The 21125-nt window shown below is 42.5% G+C and overlaps 1 protein-coding gene across 1 annotated transcript; it reads left to right on the top strand.

Annotated features, from left to right (window-relative positions):
- Window positions 1-641: 641 nt before the first annotated feature.
- LOC131402680 (cornulin-like) lies at window positions 642-3695 on the top strand. Its single transcript, XM_058537283.1, has 2 exons — window positions 642-832; window positions 1975-3695. Exons 1-2 carry the CDS (start codon window positions 695-697, stop codon window positions 3352-3354), a joined length of 1518 nt encoding a protein of 505 aa, XP_058393266.1. The 5' UTR covers window positions 642-694; the 3' UTR covers window positions 3355-3695.
- The last annotated feature ends 17430 nt before the right edge of the window (window positions 3696-21125 follow it).

The following is a 21125-nucleotide window of genomic DNA, read 5'->3' as shown; positions in this document are numbered from 1 at the left end:
ATAGGCAAAGGAGTTACCCTACCCAGAGGGTACAGTCTGGAAGGCTCATTGCATTGGGGTTCAGGAAATATGAGTTCTAGGATTTTTTGGTCCTTTACAAGTTGTGTGGCCTTGGGAAAATCACCTAACTTCTCTGATCCTGTTTTTCTCACCTATAAAAAGTGGAGATAATAAGGATTACAAGAGATAATGCATATGAAAGTGCTTTGTGAGCATTAGAGTGTACATAGATGTACACAAATTACACATGTGTATAAAACGTAATAATGATATTTAATAGCTAGCACTTAGTATAAGCCAGCATCCACCAAGTGCTTTATATGAATTATCTCTTTTAATCTTCCCGATAATCCTATAAAATAAATACTACTATTACCTTCATTTCACAATGAGTAAACTGAGGCATAGTGAGGCAAAGCAACCTGCCCTATGCTCTAGCTCACCTGACAGGTAGGGGGTGGGGCTGGCATGTAAATCCAGACTCAGGAGCCTGCCTCTAACCACTATGTGCTCCTCCTTCCCATTCATAGAATGCATTATATAGGAAAGGACAGAGGAAGACACAGAGAGACTGGGAGCAGAGCTGAATATGCAAGGAAAGGACTAGAAGCAGAAGGGCTCCCAAGGAAACAGCTGAGGTTGATTATGGAGCCCCCAAGGGGGCTTTTCTTCTTTCTCCAGCTTGACTCCAAAGATGCCTCAGTTACTGCGAAACATTAACGGGATCATCGAAGCCTTTGGGCGCTACGCCAGGACAGAGGGCAACTGCACGGTGCTCAGCCGGGGGGCGCTGAAAAGGCTCTTGGAGCATGAGTTTGCTGATGTCATCGTGGTATGTTGTGCCCAGCCTGGTGGGGAGGGGGCGGAAGAGGAGAGAGAAAGCGGGTTTGCCTGCAGACACTTTGTCTCAGGAATCTGAGGAGGCAGCTGCCAAACCCAGGCCTGAGGCCTCAGGGCAGCTGGGCAGGCAGAGAGAGAAGACGAAGGAACAAGAGCCTGTCATGGGAGTTGACAGGCCCTGGTCATTTGAGAAAATACCTTAACTTCAATTAATTCTAATCTGAAGACAAAGTAAAAGGATTCTAAAGGGACAGCTCAGGGAGGAACAGAGCCTTTGAATATTCTACAAATGAAAATAATTGCTACTTTTTGTGGCTTCTTAAATCTGATACAGTAAATATCTCCTGTGTCTACCAGAAATTTGACCATCCATTAATAAGCATTCATTGGAAGCATTGTGCCTTGCACAAAGCAGTTGTTCAAAAATATTAGCTGAGGGATCACAATAGAAATGAGGTTTGGAGAGCAGGTTGTTAACAGCTGGGGGAAGACTCTGGGACCCCCACCTAACTAACCAGAACCAAGACCCTGATGCACTTCCTTGCCAGTCCTGCCTTTGATTTGCACCTAAAGCAATCAGGATGATGAAGGTCTTGGGGACAGAAATGTGTGGGCACAGCAGGATACTACTTCCGTGTGCTCAGGTCAACCAGTAGTCCCAAAGGACCCCCACCCACCCTATCTTGGGAAAACACCTAAGGCTCCTTGAGGATCTCACAGAATTCCCACAGAGCCATGTTTCCATTGTGCTTCACTTGAGGTTGGGCTTGATGGAGAGAATACGGCCTCAGTGCCTGGGGCCGGGGCCAAGGCAGCCCAAAGAATCATTATGAGCCCAATCATTTATTCATCCTTCATTAAATCTTTATCCAGTTCTCCTACAGACCAGAAATTGTGCCAGACACAGAGGATACAAAACAAAAGGTGCTTCCTAGGCTTGAGGGAGAGAGACAGTACTGAAAAATGAAAACGAGTTCGTGTCAGTGCTGCTATAGCAGTATGTGTGCAGTAATGAGGCCAGAGCGGGTAGGCTCCCAGGCTCCAGGGTGGGAAGCCTGGAAGCTGAATGAACCAGCCTAAGCACGTCCTCCTCGGGGGAGGGAAGCTTCTGACTTAGCTTCATCTTCTCCCCAGAAACTCCACGATCCGGCCACTGTGGATGAAGTCCTGCGCCTGCTGGACGAAGATGACACAGGGACTGTGGAATTCAAGGAATTCCTGGTCTTGGTGTTTAAAGTCGCCCAGGCCTATTTCAAGACTCTGAGTGAGAGTCCTGAGGGAGCTTGTGGATCTCAAGAGTCTGGAAGCCACCCCTCTGGGGCCTCGCAAGAGCTGGGGGAAGGACAGAGAAGTGGCACCCAAGTGGAAAGCGTTGGGAAAGGACAGCGTCATGAGGCAAGCAGTTGTGGGCAGAGTGAGCAGGCCTCCAGAGGGCAGGGAGGGACTGAGACTCAGACCCAGGGTCAAGACATCAGCTCTACTCAAGTCAGTCATCATGACAGGCAGTCTGAGTCCCAGAGACAGAAGAGAGAGATCCAGCAGACACAAGGGAGGGGGCATGTGGAGCAGACCCAGCAAGTGGGAGAAGACAACAGTCATCAGACAAGAGAGCTGGGGTCAGAGAGACAGTCGCAGACTAGGGAACAGGGCAGAGCCCACCAGACAAGTGAGACCATGATTGGAACCGTAACTCAGACCCAGACAGGTACCACTCAGACCACAGAGCAGGACAGGAGCCATCAGACAGGAAGCAGTGGCACTCAGCCCTGGGAGTCTACATACAGCCAGACCAGAAGGACTGAGACCCACAGTCAAGACAGGAGCCAGACAAGCCAAGTGGTGACAGGAGGACATGTTCAGACACAGGCGGGGTCACACACCCACACCCAGGCGTCCACATATGGCCAGACCAGAGGAACTGAGACCCACAGTCAAGACAGGAGCCAGACGAGCCAGGTAGTGACAGGAGGACACGTTCAGGCACAGGCAGGGTCACACACCCACACCCAGGAGTCCACCTATGGCCAGACCAGAGGGACTGAGACCCACAGTCAAGACAGGAGCCAGATGAGCCAAGTGGTGACAGGAGGACACAGTCAGGCACAGGCAGGTTCACACACTCAGACTGTGGAGCAGGACAGGAGCCAGACTGCAAGCCATGTAGGGTCTGGAGAACAGGGACAGACCCAGACGCAATCAGGCAGTGGTCCAAGATGGACACAAGTGAGCAACTACGAGGCAGGAGAGACAGTGCTAGGAGGGCAGGCCCAGACTGGGGCGAGCACTCACTCAAGGTACAGTGTGACAGGAGGGCAGGGAGAGAGAGAGCCCACAGTGGTTACCCAGGAGTGGGTAGATGACCATACAAGGAAGATAGTGATCCAAAGGCAGGACCAGGGCAGCCTGCATACCAGTGTGCCTTCAGCACAGGGCGAGGAAGCAGCCCAGAGGGAAGGGAAGCCAGGCATCACAGCCAGGGGGCTATATTCCTACTTCAAAAGCACCAAGCCATGAGTGTCCCACCCCTGGACTCCAGTGCCAGGAAGGCGACAGCTGGAGAGGGGTTGGCTTATCTTGCTCTGGCCAGACTAGTTGGCATGTCCCTGGACATCAGCTCTTAATCATGGTGCTTCTCTTTTAGGTCTTTCTCAGAGAGACTCTTTCTGCAAGGTGCTTTCTATCCTAAACTCTTCTCTCTTACCTGCTTTGCTGTGCTCCTCTCAGGAGCAGGACGACACAGAGCAAGTGATTCCTTTGTGCTGAATTCTCCTCAGCTTGTGGAAGTTTTCAGAGCTACTTTTATCTCTGCCATCTGTCCATTGCCCCCTCTATCCTAATGCATCAATAAAACTTTCCTAAGCAACTGGGCTCTGTGTCCTATTCAATCACTTCCATTGACATGATGGGCTAAGGGCTACAGGGCTATGATGATGCACTGGACATGGTCCCTCCCTTGAAAAGCTTCCAGTTGAGAAAGCATTGTGTGAGATTCCAAGAATTGTAAAGTGTCAAAGAGAGGAGATATTGTACTTTAATACTTGACAGAGATGGATCAGGAAAGGTTTCAACCAGAAGAGGCGTTTTTGTAATGCCATTAAAGGACAAGTAGGATTTAGGTAGGTAAAGCTATTCTCAGTCTTTCATGACCTCCAATTCTAGAGCGTTAAGTCTCTGTTCACCTGTAAGATCACATAGGAAGGCTGACTTAAGGTTACCTATAAACGGAAGCGGGCCCCCAGGGACTGTGTAGAGGAAGGGGAGAGGCCTGTGCTACCAGGTACTGAGCCAGGAGCCAGAGCTCCAAAGCTTCCCTCCCCACCTCCCCATGGTGTGAGCTCTGACCTCTCAGGATATCTCACCCACTGGATATGAACAAGTTATGGGGTAGAATCTCTCAGCTCTGATTTATTGTAAGGACCACATCAGGAGTAGTTTTAAAAGACAGATTTATAAACCTAACCCTAGAGAAGCTGAGTCCAAAGCTTTGGAGTGGAGCCTATGAATAGTGTTTGGAAACTTCATAAGGGGACTTCTGCTCCTAGCAGTATGGCAGACTACATACTCTGAACGGCATCCCACAACAAAATAACTAGATGCTCCATACAGCGTAGTTTTCATTGCATTGTTGGTTTATAGGAAGTAAGAGAAATCTCCAAGGAGAAAACAAGATGTAGTAGGCTGATAACAACCCCAAAGGTGTCCCTGCCCTGATCCAAGGAACCAGTGAATATGTTACCTTATATGGCAAAAGGGACTTGACAGATGTGATTAAATTAAGGGTCTTAAGGTGGGAGATTACCCTGGATTATCTGGGTAGGCCCAGTGTAATTACAAGGGTCCTTATCAGGATGAAAGTCAGTAAAGGGAGACGCGATGACGGACCCAGGGGTTGGAGCAATTCTCTACAAGCCAAGGAAGGCGGGCGGCCTCTAGAAGCTGGAAAAAACAAGGAGACGAATTTTCCCCTAGAGCCTCCAGAAGGAGCACAGCCCTTCCAACACCTTGATTTTAGACTTCTGACCTCCAGGGCTACAAGGAAATAAATGTGTATTGTTTAAACCATTAAGTTTGCGGTAATTTGTTACAGCAGCAATAGGAAACTAATACACAAAACAAAACCCAGACTGGAGCCTGCATAGTAAGGAGTAAGTGTGTGCGAGAGGTGAGGTCATCCTTCTGAGGGCAAAGCGGTTTTCTATCCGTCCGAACCGACCTACAGGTATAAAGGCCAAAGACAGCAGCAAAGGACTTGCAAGACTCAGCGAATATTGTTCCCATAACCCCTTCCTGGGGAATCTACTAGAGAACGAGCTTCAAAAGAACACAAACAAAACCCCAGAATCATAGAAAAAGCATTTGCCATACAATATGATAACGAATATTTAAATATATTTAACTGTAGAACTAAGACTAAATAATGGGGATAAAGGTGACAGAATAGCATTTAACACTGTATGCTCTGAAAACAACATAAATAATAATAATATATATACATGTATAATAATAATATATGACATAATATATATTAAATAAATATAATACAGCTAACAAAAAGTGTACAGAGAAGGAAAAAGCACATGGAGAGTAAGCTCACTGGTAGTCTTATGTAACTATATACTTCTAAGTAAAAACTGAGAGTAAAGGATACTGCTTCAAATCAGATATTGGGGAGGGAAGAGGTGGGGGAGAGTAAAAACGTTTCTAGAAAATTCCATTATTACTTAGAGTAGGGGATGAATAGACAGTATATTTAAAAAGGGAGGGAATACATAAAGATGTTCCTGCAAAGGTAACATTAGAGCAAAAATACAAACTTTCTTCAAGATCAAAAGATATTTCAGGAAAAAAAGCACATAAAACACAGAATATAGTGAATGATGTTATTTATGTACAAAACATATATTTGCATAAATATGACACAAAAGAATGTGACAGACTGAGGTCAAATGTATCATTTGTAGTAATAATGTAAAAAAGGCTTACCTCACTATTAAAAGAAGTTTTCATATTAGCTCTATGTAAGTCTATGCTCTTTATAAGAGACGTTCAAATCAAAGAGATTCAGAAAACCTTTTAGAAAGAGGTGAGTGGGTTAATATATATCAGGAAAATGCAGATTAAAGCAAAATTTTTTAAAAAGCAGAGGTCATGATCTTGATCCCGGACAAGATACAATTCAGGTCAAAAATCATGAAATAAGACCAAGAAGGACACTTTAAACGTCAAAGGCTATAATTTCACAATGAAGATGCAACAGTTTTTAATTATCCATACATTCAATACTGTAGCACAACTCTCATAAAGCAGAACTACAAGAGATACAAGGACAAATTTAAAAAACATAATACTATTAGGGTACTTTATCTCTCTCCGTTCAAGACAGTAATATAGAAAAGAATTAAACAACACAATTAATAAGATTATATATAAAGAAATATTTATATATATATATATAACCCACCAATATATTAACCCAACAATAAAAACTACACCTTCTACACATGCAATATTCAATATTAGGCCACAAAGAAAACCTCAATGCATTATTCAAAAATAACAATAATACAAACAGCTTTGTTACAGGCACATGTAATATCAATGAATATTGCCAAATCTCTGTTGTTGTTGGAAATTAACAACAGACACACACACACTATTAAACAACTCTTCAATCAAAGGAGATGAATACAAAATGAAATTGCAAAACTTTTGGAAAATGATGGTAATTAGACAAGACATATAAGGATCTATAGAACAGAGCCACACAAATATTCCAAGGAAAATCTATAGCCTTAACTACGTGTTGATAAAAATCGAAGTTAAATTAAATGTTCAAATTGAAAAGCTAGAAAAATACCAGTGCAGAAAAAAAATATACATGGAAGAATTTTAAAAGATATAAGAAGAAATTAATGACTAAGAAAATAGAAAAGTAGTACAATTAAGTAAATAAGTAAGTAAATAAATAAGCTATTTCTTTGAATCAACAAAGTAAAAAACCACTGACCAACCCAATTTTTAAAAGGTAAAAAGGTACAGGTGAGAAAGTACAAACACACAAAATAACAAATAACAATGGGCAAAAGAGACAAACAGATACTTCACAGAAGACATACACATGATCCTTAAATATATAAAAATATGCTAAAGTTTATTCACAATAATAGAAACAAATTAAAACTATATCAATATACCATTTCTTCACCATCAGCTTGGCAAAAATCTAAAAGTTTAAGAATAGACTTTGTTGACCAGGCTGTGGAGAAAAGGCACTCCCACACTGTTCTGGTGGGAACGCAAAATGATACAGCCTCAATGGAGGAGAATTTGGCAAAATTCACCATTATTACATCTGCCAGTTTTGTTCTTGCTGTTTGCCCAGCGCCTGAAGTACATCCCGGCAAATAGTAGCAGTCAATAACTATTTGTTGGAAACGTTAAATGAATTGATCTCTTCTTCCCCCTACCTTAGTTCTTATCATCTCGACACAGACCTGTGATTATGGAGAGGCAAATACAATCAAGCTCATATCAAATAAGAAAAGGGAGTTTCTTTAGTATTGTCAAAGTCATCCAGTCAGAAAATGGCAGAAGTAAGACTAAACCCAGACCTTCTGAGTATAAACTCAGTGACTAATCACACTTCACAGAGAAAAAAGGGCATGGGAGTGTGTGAGGATCTACCCAGAGGGGCTGGGAGGAAGTCACAGAGGGTGGCCCTTCCATTCCCACCTCCAGCCCCAACAGGAGATTCCGGCCGTGAAAGCATAGATCTTACTTATGCCTTGGAATAGACACCATTCTCAGCATCCGTGTTCCCAGGGAGCTTCCAAAAAGATGAAGGGGGTTACTCTAGAACAACGGGGTAAAACATGAAGGCATAAGTTATTCCAAAAGAGAAGTCATCAACAGTGAAGTCAAGGAGAGGCAAGAGCAGGCAGCCCATCCCCTCTAACCTCCTGTGCCCTGCTGGACGGATCTGGGAGTTACCCGCCCCCTAAGTTTTAGGTATAAATGAATAGAGATTTCTTATAAATGTTAAACATTGGAATGGATCAAATCAGAGACATATTCTCAGTCAACTTTAAAAAGAAAGAATGATTTCCAAGCCAACAGAATCTGACTACAACTTTAATTTAATGTATTAACATTTCATTTCAAAGGGAGGGGGGTTATTCAGGAAAATGTAGAAAAGGGGAGTCCCAAGGCCAATGAGGCTGGACTCACATAAGCACTCTATGTCCAGGCAAGAGGGCCAAGTCCCACTGGCAAGGTCTGTGGTGGTGATGCACACCTCCATCAGGTGAAGGGCCCGATGCCATTAACCTCCAACTCAAGAAACTCACTCTCCTCCTCTGATTCTGTGATCACCAACTTCTGATTATGATATGGCTGTCCACGTGGGAGAAAAGGCACTGCCCGGGGGATAAGAGTGACCAGTCCTTTCAACGGCTATTGTTCTTGTCGTAAATTGGTGAACTGAAATCATGAATGTTAATCCTAGTCTCAATTTTGCACGTTTTATTTTGGAACTGACATACACATATACCTATAGAAAGATATCTATTTATCTTTGATTCGGACATTTTGTTGGCCCTTGCAAAGCTCATAAGCCCTAGTGACATTGCCTATAGTGTGTAAAGTGGCCCTGTCCTCAGGGATATTCCCGGCTGAAGCCAAAGGCCCAGCCAACCTCTTCCACCAGGTAGCTTTCCATTTATAGAGAGAGCAGAGCTACTGCACTGCTGCCCCCTGGTGGTCGTAGAGACTAATGCCTCCAAAGGAGCTCGCAGGAAATCTGCTTTTGCGGGAATGGAAGATGGTATCAGAAACCAGGACAGGCTCAGTAGGGTGGCGTTCTCTAACAGCTCCTGAAGAAAGAGGCCCTGAAATCTCAGTGGCGACCCACCCCAGTCTGCTCTGAGCCACAGGGCTGATAGTGGGCGTTAGTATGTGTATTTGTTTGGGGGTGCTCTTCACAGAGCCACTCTCCCTGACAAATGGGCTCCCAGCATCTGGTTCGGGGCAGGCCCTACCTTGATCCCCCTGAAGACCTAGCTCTCTTGCCAGGGCTTTGGCTCCACTGGGTCAGGGATGGTCCTATGGGTGCCTGATTACCTCACCTGGGAAAGTACATTTCTGGAGCAGTCCCTGTGGAGAGGCAGGGAAGTAAACATCCCGTGGCTCTCCCTCCTTAAGACAGAGAAGAGCAGTCTGTGCACTGTTCCTGGGGACCCTGGGACCAAGGCTGTGGCCACCCTTGTCCTGGCCACTCATAGGACCACTGTGGAGTCATCTCCCAGGACTGATGTAGGCCACTCGTCTCTGTGAGGAGTGTCCTCAGTGTTCTCCATTTATACAAGTAATAAATGGAGGCTCCCTTCCTGCCATCTCTGGGAAGTGGACAGGGTTTGGGGTAGAAGGGGCACATCCTATTCTTACATATTTCCATTTAACAGAGGGAAAAAATTAAGAAACCAAAGTGGCCAAATGGCTTTGCCTCCTTTGTTTGCCTGAGTGGTGACAAGCTTGCAGATCCACAAGGCCCAATTCTTGTGGAGGGATTGAGGATTAGGGCGTGGGGCCTATTGAAACAGACAAGGCTCAACTTTCAAGGCAGCATCACCTCCTACCCCTCATGGCTGAAAGGGGGCCCCTGAACCTTCTTCTTACTGCACCAAACACATCTCCAGTGGAAGAGGCTCCCCATTTCCGGATGCTATCAGGGTAGCTGAGGCAGTTTTGAGGCCCACGGCTCTGGATGAAATGTGGAGGCGACACTGGTTCCAGTTTATCTGGGGATTCTCTGGAAATGAGCTGATATCACAAAGATAGAAGAGGGCCAACTCTAAGAGGAATGCTTCTTGGAGAGGTGTCCCTGGGGCCAATGTAGTAATGTATGCCATTGGAAGCCTCCACTCTCCTGTCTAGAAAAGAAAGTAAAACAGTTACAGTGACCAGCCAGCCAGGTGCCACTCCAGACCCAGGGTTTTGCCTGGGCTTTGTATGATCCTGCACTGAGCAGAAAGGAACTCAGTCAATGCATGTCTTTAGATGTACTAAATAAAGAAAAATAATCTTTTTTAAATTAAAAAAATTAAAAATAATCTTTTTTTAACTTAGGAAAATTTAGTTTCAAACCATTATATGTTTATCATAAAGAAATCATAAAAGACACAAGCAAAGAGACAAATACAAAAAACACCAACAATACTCTTGCCAGGAAATAATCGCTGTCATTTAATTCCTTCCAGACTCTCATCTATATGAAAATTACCATATGAAAATGTATGTCTATAATTATACTTTCAAATTTATATGAAAATTATATTTATAAATTATATACCTATGTGAAACATATATAAATTATACTTATACACAAATTATATTTGTATGTATATACACATATGTATTATACAAACATGTATGATTGCATAATAGCTTCCATGGACTGTTTTCAGTGATTTAGAGCATCCCATGTGTTAAAACACAAAAATTAACTGAGTAAATTTGGAGATCTAATTGGCTTTATCAAATGATTCATGAATCAGGCAGCATCTCATCTAGTGAGTAGAGAGATGCTCCTAGGGGTTATACAGCATGGAAGGCTTTTATAGTAAGGAGGGCAGGACAAGGAAAGGAAGTCCTCAGCAAGGAAAAAATGAAAGTTCATTGGAAGAAAGTAAAAGTTCAGGTGAGGGCAGCTTCTCATTGGCTAAGCTGAGGTGTTTTCCATCTGCAGGCTTGTTGCTGGGCAAGAAAGAAGTCTCCCTTCCTCCTGCTGGAGTAGTAAAGGAGTTGCACTTCCTGTTTGGGAATGCAAGGTATGTCTCTTCCTATTGTGGTCAGTAACTGTTGCTTCCTCCTATTGGAGTCTGTAAAGGATGTCTTCCTGTTGGGATCTGTAATTGACGTCTTCCTGTTTGGGGTAATTGACAAGGAATGGTAGGGTGAGAGCTCCCTCTACAGGCCATCCCGACTCCAATTTTAGTTGAGGCTTCCTTTATTAATTTTCACACATTGTTGGTAGAGTTTGGTGGGGGAGACTGCATGCTAAGGAGCCAGGTTGCCAGGATTCAAACCTCAGCTGTGCACCTTACAAGAGGTGCCCTTGATCAAGGTACCCGTATTAGTTATCTCACCTATAAAGTGGAGGAAACAATGGTATGTCCTCATAGTAGTTGTGAGGATAGATAAATCCACACATATAAAAGTATATGTATGCCTGGCACATGGCATAGTAAGCACTCAAAATGTTAAGAACGGAATGAAGCATTCTTTAAGGCCAGCCATTTATAAAACAAAGAATATTTGAAGGAGGAGGAGAGGTTACAAATCGTCCCAATCAGCCAAACTTTTATTGAGTATAGAAGATTCTCACAGGCTGGGCTTTCTTCCTATGAGGATACTTATGGCTTTTAGCAGCTGCTCTGGACCATGGCTCAACTGTGGGGATTGCCATCTGAAAGAAAACCTAAGGATTAAAACTGAATGTCAGGGCCGGCCCGGTGGCTTAGCAGTTAAGTGCGCGCGCTCCGCTACTGGCAGCCCGGGTTCGGATCCCAGGCGCACACCGATGCACCACTTCTCTGGCCATGCTGAGGCCGCGTCCCACATACAGCAACTAGAAGGATGTGCAACTATGACATACAATTATCTACTGGGGCTTTGGGGAAGAAAGAAAGGAGGAGGATTGGCAATGGATGTTAGCTCAGAGCCGGTCTTCCTCAGCAAAAAGAGGAGGATTAGCACAGATGTTAGCACAGATCTGACTCACAAAAAAAAAAAAAAAAAAAAAAACTGAATGTCAGACTATTATTCTAAATGTCCCCAGGTAACACCAACCCTCCCCACTTCTCTCTCCAGCCCCTGTTCTATCAGGGCAAAATCAGTTTCTCACTGGTCCATCTCTCTTCCTCTCAAGATTATTAAGCTGTTACCTAAAAAGAGGGTAGGGAGTGGATCTCTAATTGGCTTATTTTTTCATAAGATTCAGGCAGAAGAATGGTAGGTGTGTGTGGTTGGGGAGGGCATAGTCAACCACTAGTGCCTCAACTATTGCATCTGACTTAGAGAGGCACGTTTAACAAACTAGAGCAATCTGGACCACATTGACCAGAAAAATCAATTTTTTGTTTTATGATACATTTCATTATGTATCATAACATACTCATTCATCATTTGAGTTCTATTTTTTTCTTTCAAGGGAAATTCAGCATCCACAGAGGAAAATTCCCATACATCGGCTGAAATCTATTTTATCTTTTAATCTTAATCCCAAATATAAATAATAACAAATAATAAAAATAAGATGCTATACTACATGCTGATTTGTATATTACTATGCATTCACTGAGCACCAATTTTGTGCTGGGCATATTATAAAATGAACCAACCTGGTCTCTCCATCAATGAGCTAACATGAAGTCAATAGATAGAGTGGAAAGTATATTGAAATAACTGAGGAATCCTAGCTCATAGTGCAAAAGCCCATGCCCTCTGCCTGTGGGCCCCCTAAACTAACCTTAGCCTTGGTATGATTCCAGATGGCTCTACTGCAGCCATCATCAATCCTGAAAATGGCTGTTTGGGCCTCATTCTCTGGCGCAGAGAGAGACGTGTTTGTAATGAAACTCTACTCACCATGACTACAACCTCCCCCTCCCCAAACACCCTATGTCATTTCATCAGGGATCTTTTCCACTGCTTACCACTCACTAGAAACACATAGTTGCACTTAAAAAACAGAGACTAAACTCCACTTCTATTTTCCATGATACACCAGCCAAGAACTCACTGCTCTAATTACCATCTATTTTGAGATAAGATCAGTAGCCTATTGTTGAAGTGTTTGTCTTATGAATGAGTGTTGTAAAATTTAATTGCACCACCTTACCCACAATCAGTGAAAATTAAGCCACACCTTAAAATAACATAGGGTATTATTTATCCCCAAATTAAGAAACAATGCAGTAATCTGAGGTAAATCACAGATTTATAATTTTTCCACCCATGACCTGGTCTTTCTCACTTAACTGGTTCTGGTCTTCTGCCTCCCCTCTAGAGTTTTGCCATCAGATTACGCTGACGATTTCGATTTCTCTGCTCTACGCCCTTACATGAGCACCTCTCCTAGGTGGGTGTGGGACCTGCGGGTGGCTCTGCTGTGACTTGTGGTATTTGTTGAAATCAATCAGATTATCCAGTTCAGTGGCATGCCACAGGTGCTGAACCCACACACGTTCTTAGGGAAATTTGACCATCCACCAGGTGGAGGCACCTTTCATTCCCCTTACACAGAATGACAACCCTCACCTCTCCCTAGATCTAGGAACTAATAATAAAATTTGTCTATACCAAGCTTTTTCAATTTTGACTTTGCAATTTTGCCCATCTTCTCTACCCCTCCTGTATCTCAGGGCTCTGATCTTCTGAGAGCACCACGGTGCAATGGAAAGACGCCCATGCCAGTCGTTGGTGTCAGAGTGTCAGACACACCTAGGTTGAATCCTGGCTTTGCCACCTCCCATCTCTGTGACTGGAACTGAGGGTCTTTCTGAGCTTTGATTTCCTCACTGAAAAATGAGTATCACCTTATCTCCCTTATAGAGTTATTAGGAGAGTAACAATATATGTAAAGCAACTTTCATGTAGAGATATGCAAGTAAACACTGACGCCCTACGCTCTCCCTTCTCGCATCTGCACCTATCCTACCACCCTCACCAATCTACGTCCTACTTTCTCATACAAAAAACTGCCAGCTTCTCTTCTTTTCTTCTAATAATACTTCCAAAATCCTCTTTTTAACCTGTATACCCACAACCTCAGCTTGATAAGGTTCTTAAGAAGCCAGGACCAGAAATGTGCTGTTAGTGGGTCAGTTACCTGGGATGCCAGGTTGCAAAGAGAATGAATTATTTTTTAATAAACGTTGGAGTAAGATGGGCTAAACACTACTGGAAGGCTGGAGCAAACTTTATGAAATGAAATTTGTGAACATACATCCAGAGCTTTAAAAATGTTCATACCTGGGGTCTGCCCGGTGGAGCAAGCACTTAAGTGCGCGCGCTCCGCTGCGGCAGCCCTGGGTTCGCCAGTTCAGATCCCGGGCGCACACCAACACACCGCTTGTCAAGCCATGCTATGGCGGCATCCCATATAAAGTGGAGGAAGATGGGCACGGATGTTAGCCCAGGGCCAGTCTTCCTCAGCAAAAAAAGAAAGGATTGGCAGATGTTAGCTCAGGGCTGATCTTCCTCACACACACAAAAAAAATGTGAATACCTTTTGACTCAATTATTTCACCTCTAGGAATTTATTATACTAAGGAAATAATCAGATATCTTCAAATATTTGTGTATAGGATGTTCATGACAGTGTTGTAATAGTGAAAAATTGGAAACATACAAAATATCTAAGAATAGGATACTGAAATAATGGAGTAAATACTAGGCAGTTATTAAAAATCAAGTTAAAAGAGTTTATAATGACATTGGAAAATGCTTACAATTTGATACAAAATTATGAGTATATTATCAATTTTAAAAATATATAAAACATAGAATTACCTTATGATCCAGCAATTCCGCTTCTGGGCATATATCCCAAAGGAGTGAAAGCAGGGACTTGAATAGGCATTTGTAAACTCATGTTCATAGCAGCATTATTCACAATAGTCAAAAGATGGAAGCAGCTCAAGTGTCTATCAATGGATGAATGGATAAACAAAATGTGGTATATATATACGATGGAATATTACTCAGCCAAAGGGAAGTAATTCTCACCCATGCTACAATATGGACGAACCTTAAAGACATGCTAAATGAAATAAGCCAGTCACAAAAGGACAAATACTGTAAGATTCCACTTAAATGAGGTACCTAGTGAAGTGAAATTCATAGATACAGAAAGCAGAATGGTGGTTGCCAGGGGTTAGGGGGAGGGAGGAATGAGGAGTTAGACTTGAATGGGTATGGAGTTTCCCTGTGGGAAAATGAAAAATGTCTGAGGATGGATAGTGGTGATGGTTGCACAGCAATGTGAATGTACTTAATACCATGAAACCATACATTTAAAAATGGTTAAAATGGTAAATTTCATATTGTGTATATTTTACCACAATAAAAAATATATATATTATATATACATACATATACATCTATACAATACATAGATATACACACAGACACACACATAGAAAAATGAAACACTGAAAGGCTATAAGCCAAATGTTAGTGAATTTTGAAGTCTGAATTGTGAAATAACAAGAGATTTTTACTTTCTTCTTTGTATTTTACAGTTTTTCTATTATGAACATGTATTACTTTTACAGTCAGGAAAAAAAGTGTGTTTCTTTAAAACTATTCTAATTTCCTTGAATGGACTCTGCCTTGTCCAAAGAGGAGGCTGGCCCTACAGGCAGCTGCATGCATGCACGTGTGTTTGACAGCAGCAATTCCTCCTTTCTAGGCCCTGCCCTCTGTACAAGGTAGTTCCAGGCTCGCAGAGCTCATAAAGAATCTCTCACCCACACACAGGCATTGTTGGAGAGCATTTACAAGGTCTCTTTGAACCCCGTAGATGAGTTTATGGCTGTTTTCATGAGGGATTCCTTCCAATGGCCCCAGAAGCTATGTTGGGACTGGTGTCCCTGACTTACAGTTAGGAGAGTCAGGCCGAGGCTTCGTTTGGCAGCAGTAGCAGTCAGCCATCGGAATTCTGCAATGTGACCATCGGCCAGACACTCTCCTCTCTGGCCCTTCCTTCCTTCACTAATAAGATGAGATCAAACAAACCATGACCTCCTCCTTCAAACCAAGCTCAGGATTCACCTGCCCCAGGGAGCCTTCCCTAATGAACTCCTCCAGACTCTGAGGAGGTTTATTTATTTATTTATTATTTATATATTTTTTTATATATTATACATATAACATATAAATATATATTTATATTTGTTTGTATATATTTATATAAATATTCCATTTATTTATTTATTATTTAGTGGTCCTGGCTTCAAATGCACCTCTATGAAGTTGTGGTCAAGATTTGCATTAAGTTCTTTAGTGGTTTTCATGTGAATCCTCAACAGTGCTCAGGAGTCAGCACAACGTCTTCCAGTCTCGCCTGCCCTTCCATTCCCAGCCAGGAATCCCAATCGTCTGTGATTAAATGGGCCTCAGGCAACTCAGAATCAAACAGACCCTGTATGTACTGAACACATCACTTGCCCTATTTAGAAGTGACCATTGGTTCCCCCTGCCCTTAGAACAAATTCCAAACAAGGACTTTATACTGATAAAGATTCACAAGGCCCTACCTGGCCGAGTTTGTGTCCCCTTCTGTCAGATTCAGCTCTTGCTGTGCTTTACCCTGCTCTGCCCGCCTTGCATGCCCTGGCTATATCAAGCTTCCAGAAATTCCCCTAACTCACCACGCCCTCTTAGGCAGGAGTCTTTGCATATGCTGGCCCTCCTCCCTCCAGCTGGTGACCATGATACCCTTCAAGACCCAGCTCACATAACAACAGCAAACATTATCCATCCCTTACAACATGACTAACGATGTTCTAAGTGTCTTACCTGTAATAACTCATTTGTTTTGCTCACAGACAAGTCCTGACAAGCTTTTATCTGCTGCCTCACTTCCCTAGTTTCCTGCCTATTTCAATAATATAGTTCTTCAACTTTCCAGTTGATTCTATAAACCACTAGATAGCCTCCCTATAAAATGCTATTCTGCCTAAGTCAGCCAGAGTTGATGACTGCTACTTACAACCAATAATCTTATCTTACAAGACATCTATCTAGCAAGCCTCCATGGAGCATCGCTGAATTCCAGGCACTGTGCTGGTGTAAAAGGGTGGGTGGAATACAAGTCTTCATTCCTGCTCTTGAGGAGCTCACATTTGTATGGAAAAAAAAGGTAAAGAACAATGCAAGGTAACTAAAGGTAATTGTGAATACTCATGAAAGTATAGCTTATCGCTACAGGAACCCACTTGGTGAGTCTGAGAAGGCTTCACAGAGGAGGTGACATCTGAAGAGGCAATGCAGCACCAGTGGCCTGAGTGGACTCTGACGCTAGATGACCTGGGTTCACATCCTGCTTCTGCCACACATTGGATATGTCACGTTGGGTGAGTTATTTAATGTCTTTGGCCCTCAATTTCCTCATCTATAAAATGATTCACAATAAGAATATCTACTTAGTGATCACCTCTGCAGCCAGCTCAGTCCCCAGGGTCTGTCTGTGGAATGTGCTCCCAGGTCAGGTTCCAGCATGATCTGCTTTCTCACCAAGCTCATCTTGCTGTGAGGATTGATCTTTCTCAAGTCCAAGCCTCAACTCCAGGCACTTATTTATTGATCAGGCTCTTCCCCTGGCTGGAAGGATCACTCTTTTAGTCCTAGGCCTAGAATATGTCTCAGCCTCTCCTTGCTGTTTCCAACTTGACTTGTACTTTAAAAGGTTAGGCTAACATTATTTCAGGCTTAGCTTTCTTATTCATTAAAGAAGAAATATCCCTTCTCTCTGAGTCCAAAATCCACTGCTTTGAGCCTATTCTGAATTGTTCTCTCTGAAGCCACCCAACCTCTGGGTATTAGCCTTCTAGATTACCCCTAAAAACATTCTCCTTAAATTAAACAGCTCCACATAGTAAAAACTCCTGGTCTGGGCCGGCCCCGTGGCTTAGCGGTTAAGTGCTCACGCTCCGCTGCTGGCGACCCGGGTTCGGATCCCAGGCGTGCACCGGTGCACCGCTTCTCCGGCCATGCTGGGGCCGCGTCCCGCATACAGCAACTGGAGGGATGTGCAGCTGTGACATACAACTGTCTACTGGAGCTTTGGGGGAAAAAAATAAATAAATAAAAAATTTAAAAAAAAAATTAAAAACTCCTGGTCTTTTAGAGTTAGAAAGAGCTGGGTTCAATTCACAGCTCCAGCTCTAGCTGTGAGACTTCAGACAAGTTACTTACCTCTTCAAGCCTTTAATATCTATTTCATAGGGTTATTACAATGCCCAAGTAAGGAAGATATGTAACAAAATTGAGTCCCTTCCCTTAATTTGTTCCTATTTTTTTTGGTATTTCCATTTTGATGGTCACATCTACAGCCATTCATATTGTTGCCTGTTTTCCCAATTTCTCACTTTCAAATTTTTCTTCTAAAAGTCCTATCTCCCAAGATTTACACTTCTGAGTTTCTGGCGCTAATTCCTGGGTGATGGTTTGCATAAAAGCCATGTTCATTGTTCATTCTATTTTAGCTCAATAAAAGTATTTTCATTCCTAATTTAAACATACATCATAATTATTCTATTATGCTGAAAAGGTAGGTCATTGAACTTCAATAGGGTGTTTGGCAAGATCTCTTATAATATCCTTGTGAACAAGTTAGAGGAATCCTGGATGCATGGACAATTATATAATTGCCAAAACCAAAGGTGGTGATTAATGAAATAGCATCTTTCTAGGAAAGCTTATAGTATCATGCTAGCATTCTATCCACATCCTATTCTAGTCAACATTTTTATTAATTACTCGGATGCTGATTTATAAAACAGACCTATCAAATTTGCAGATGACAGAAAGATGGGAAGGATAATAAATACTTTCAAGTCAGAATTGATTTCCCAAAAAAGTATATCTTAACAGACTGTATTGATGGGCTGAATAAAACAAGAAGTTTAAAGGTGGCAAATGTGAAGTTCTTTCCTTCAGTCTAAAACACAAGCAGCACGAGTGTAGGATGAGATTGAATTGGTTTAGCAGTAGTTACTCTCCCACAGTCAACTCAGTATGATTTCACATTATGATATAACTGCCAAAAAATTCAACTACAATGTTAGGATGCATTAGAAGTTCATCTTTAGAATAAGGGAGGTAATAGTCTTCCTCTATCTTATGCAGCTAGATCACACCTTTTGAACTGGATTCAGCTAAAGGTGACACATTCTAAGAAAGACATTGGTAAGCCGAGATGCATTTTAAAAGGAAATCATTAGGATTACAAACCATGTCATAAGAGGAATGTTGGAAGGAAGCAGGGACTTTCAGACTGCACAAAAGATTTCATAGGTTCTCATCTCAAAGAGCTCACATTCAAGGCGTTTAGTGTTGTAATAGAGGCAGATTCAAAGTGGGGAAGAAATGGCTGATTCTGCCTGGGGGAGTCAGGAAAGTTTTCACACAGGGGATGAGACTGAAACTGAATCTTACAAGATAATGGGGAAGATTTTACTACCAGCAGGACTGGTCATTTGAGACAAAGGGAACAACACACACATAAACTCCCAGGGCAGGTATTACAGCAATGGGTTAAGACGTAAATAGGAGGTAATAAAGTGATGATAGCAAGTACCAAAGTTAGACTCCAGGTTTCTGCCTAAATTTCATGTCCTCAGAGAAGCTTTTCTTGGTCCCTGACCTCCAATCTAAATTAGGTGTCCCTGTTATACTGTCTCCTAATGCTCTCTAATTTTTCTCTATAGAACTCATAGTTTGTATTTTATATTTATTTGTGCATTGTTTAGTATCAGTTTGCCTGCTACACTGCATGCTCCATCAGGGCATCAGAGCTATGCCTGGCATATGATAAATGCTTAATAAATAGATGTTGAGTGATGCACATAAAGACAAAATTAAAGCAGATTATGACAAGTGTTGTACTGTATATACACATTCCTCAGAAGACAAGGAGTATTTGAACTAACTGAGTCTTGCAGGAGAAAGTGAATACAGGAAGGGCATTGAAGGCAGCTCCAGTGAATGCGTGGGGCCTGAAACAACACGGCGAGCACAAAGAACTTAGAGAACTTCCATATGTTTGTACATAGGTAGGCACAGGGGAGTGGTAGATGACAAGACCAAAGAGGTAGGCAAGGGCTAAATCATTCATCCGTTTAATGAGTATTTACTGAGCACCTACTCACGAAGGGCTTCCTAATCCATGCTAAGAAGTCTGGGTATTATCCAAACAGTATTGAGTAACTGAAGGATTTGAGAGTCCTATGATTCAATTCGTATTTTAGAAAGTTCATTCTGGACGTTGGGCAGCGGATTATTTAGATGGTGGCAAGATTGGAGGCAAGTAGACATCACTTAGGAAGCCATTTTGGAAGTCCAGATAAGAAAATCAGTGGCAGTGGAAACAAAGAGGACAAGGTACAAGGAAATATTTAGACATTAGAATTGATAGAATTTGATGGTAATTTCTTTTTTGATGGGAATTTTCTCACTATGGGAAGTGAGAAAGAGGGGATTTTAGGATGATTCTTGGGTTTCTGGTACATGCAAGGGGGTGGATTGTGATACACAGAAAAATGGACTATAGGAAGAAGAGAAAATTGAAATAGTGAAATTGTGAAGTCCATTTAGCACATGTTGATACCTGTAGAAGAGATTGCTAGCTGTCTACCAGAATCCATTTTCTCTTTTTTCCACATAATAGTAGCTAGGATGTGGCTGTCCAGCACTTCTTTGGCACTGCATTTCTCCGTCCTCTTTGACATAGGATGCTGGGCGTATGACTAAGATCTTGCTGGAGAATGTCACAAGTACAAAGCATGCAACTTCTTTCTCACTTGCTTAAGAAGAAATTCTTGTCCTTGGATTTCCGCCTTTTCCCCATTCTACTGGTTGGAATGGTAATGACCAGAATGACTAGGGAGTCATGAGTTGAGGATGGCAGAGCATCCATTAGCCTGGGTCCCTGCATGTGTCAGAGCTGTCTGCTAACCTATAACACTCATCCTGGGCTCTTTACATGATAGAAAAATAAACTTACTGCTCTTTAAGCCATTAAATTAATTTTAGTCTTTTTGTTACAGCAGCTTAGCTTGCCTCATACAACATATAAGTGGAGACATAGGCAGTTGACTATACCAGTCTGAAGTTCAGGAAAGAGGTAGATTTATTAGTCATAATCAACTTGGCTTGGATAAGTGACATCAGCAAGATGGTGAAACAAGAGGTTCCAGCCCTCAGCCCCCCACAGAAACACCAACTTGACAACCATCCACAGACAAAAATATCTTCATGAGAGCTCCAGAATCTGGGTGAGAGATTACAGCACTCAAGTGGAGCACAGAAACAAGAAAAGGTGCATTTAAGTAGGTAGGAAGGACAGTATCACCTTACCCATGTCACCCTTCCTCACAACCTGTGCAGCACAACACCCAGAGAGATCCCTTGGCCCAGGAGTTCTCTTGTGGGAAAAAGAGAGCAAAGTAAGAGTCCAACTTCACTATGGACCCTGGCATCAGGTCCAGTCCAGTGTACCGTGG

Source organism: Diceros bicornis, chromosome 4 (assembly GCF_020826845.1).
Source record: "Diceros bicornis minor isolate mBicDic1 chromosome 4, mDicBic1.mat.cur, whole genome shotgun sequence".
In the NCBI taxonomy this organism is placed as follows: domain Eukaryota; kingdom Metazoa; phylum Chordata; class Mammalia; order Perissodactyla; family Rhinocerotidae; genus Diceros; species Diceros bicornis.
Note: the sequence above shows the minus strand (reverse complement) of the source record. Positions and strands in the feature narration are given on the sequence as shown.

What these genes read in the sequence shown, in the direction of transcription:
- LOC131402680 (XM_058537283.1), top strand. Translation starts at nt 695, where the DNA reads ATGCCTCAGTTACTGCGAAACATTAACGGGATCATCGAAGCCTTTGGG. An exon ending in AGTTTGCTGATGTCATCGTG is followed by an intron (nt 833 to 1,974) that starts GTATGTTGTGCC and finishes TCTTCTCCCCAG; the next exon opens with AAACTCCACGATCCGGCCAC.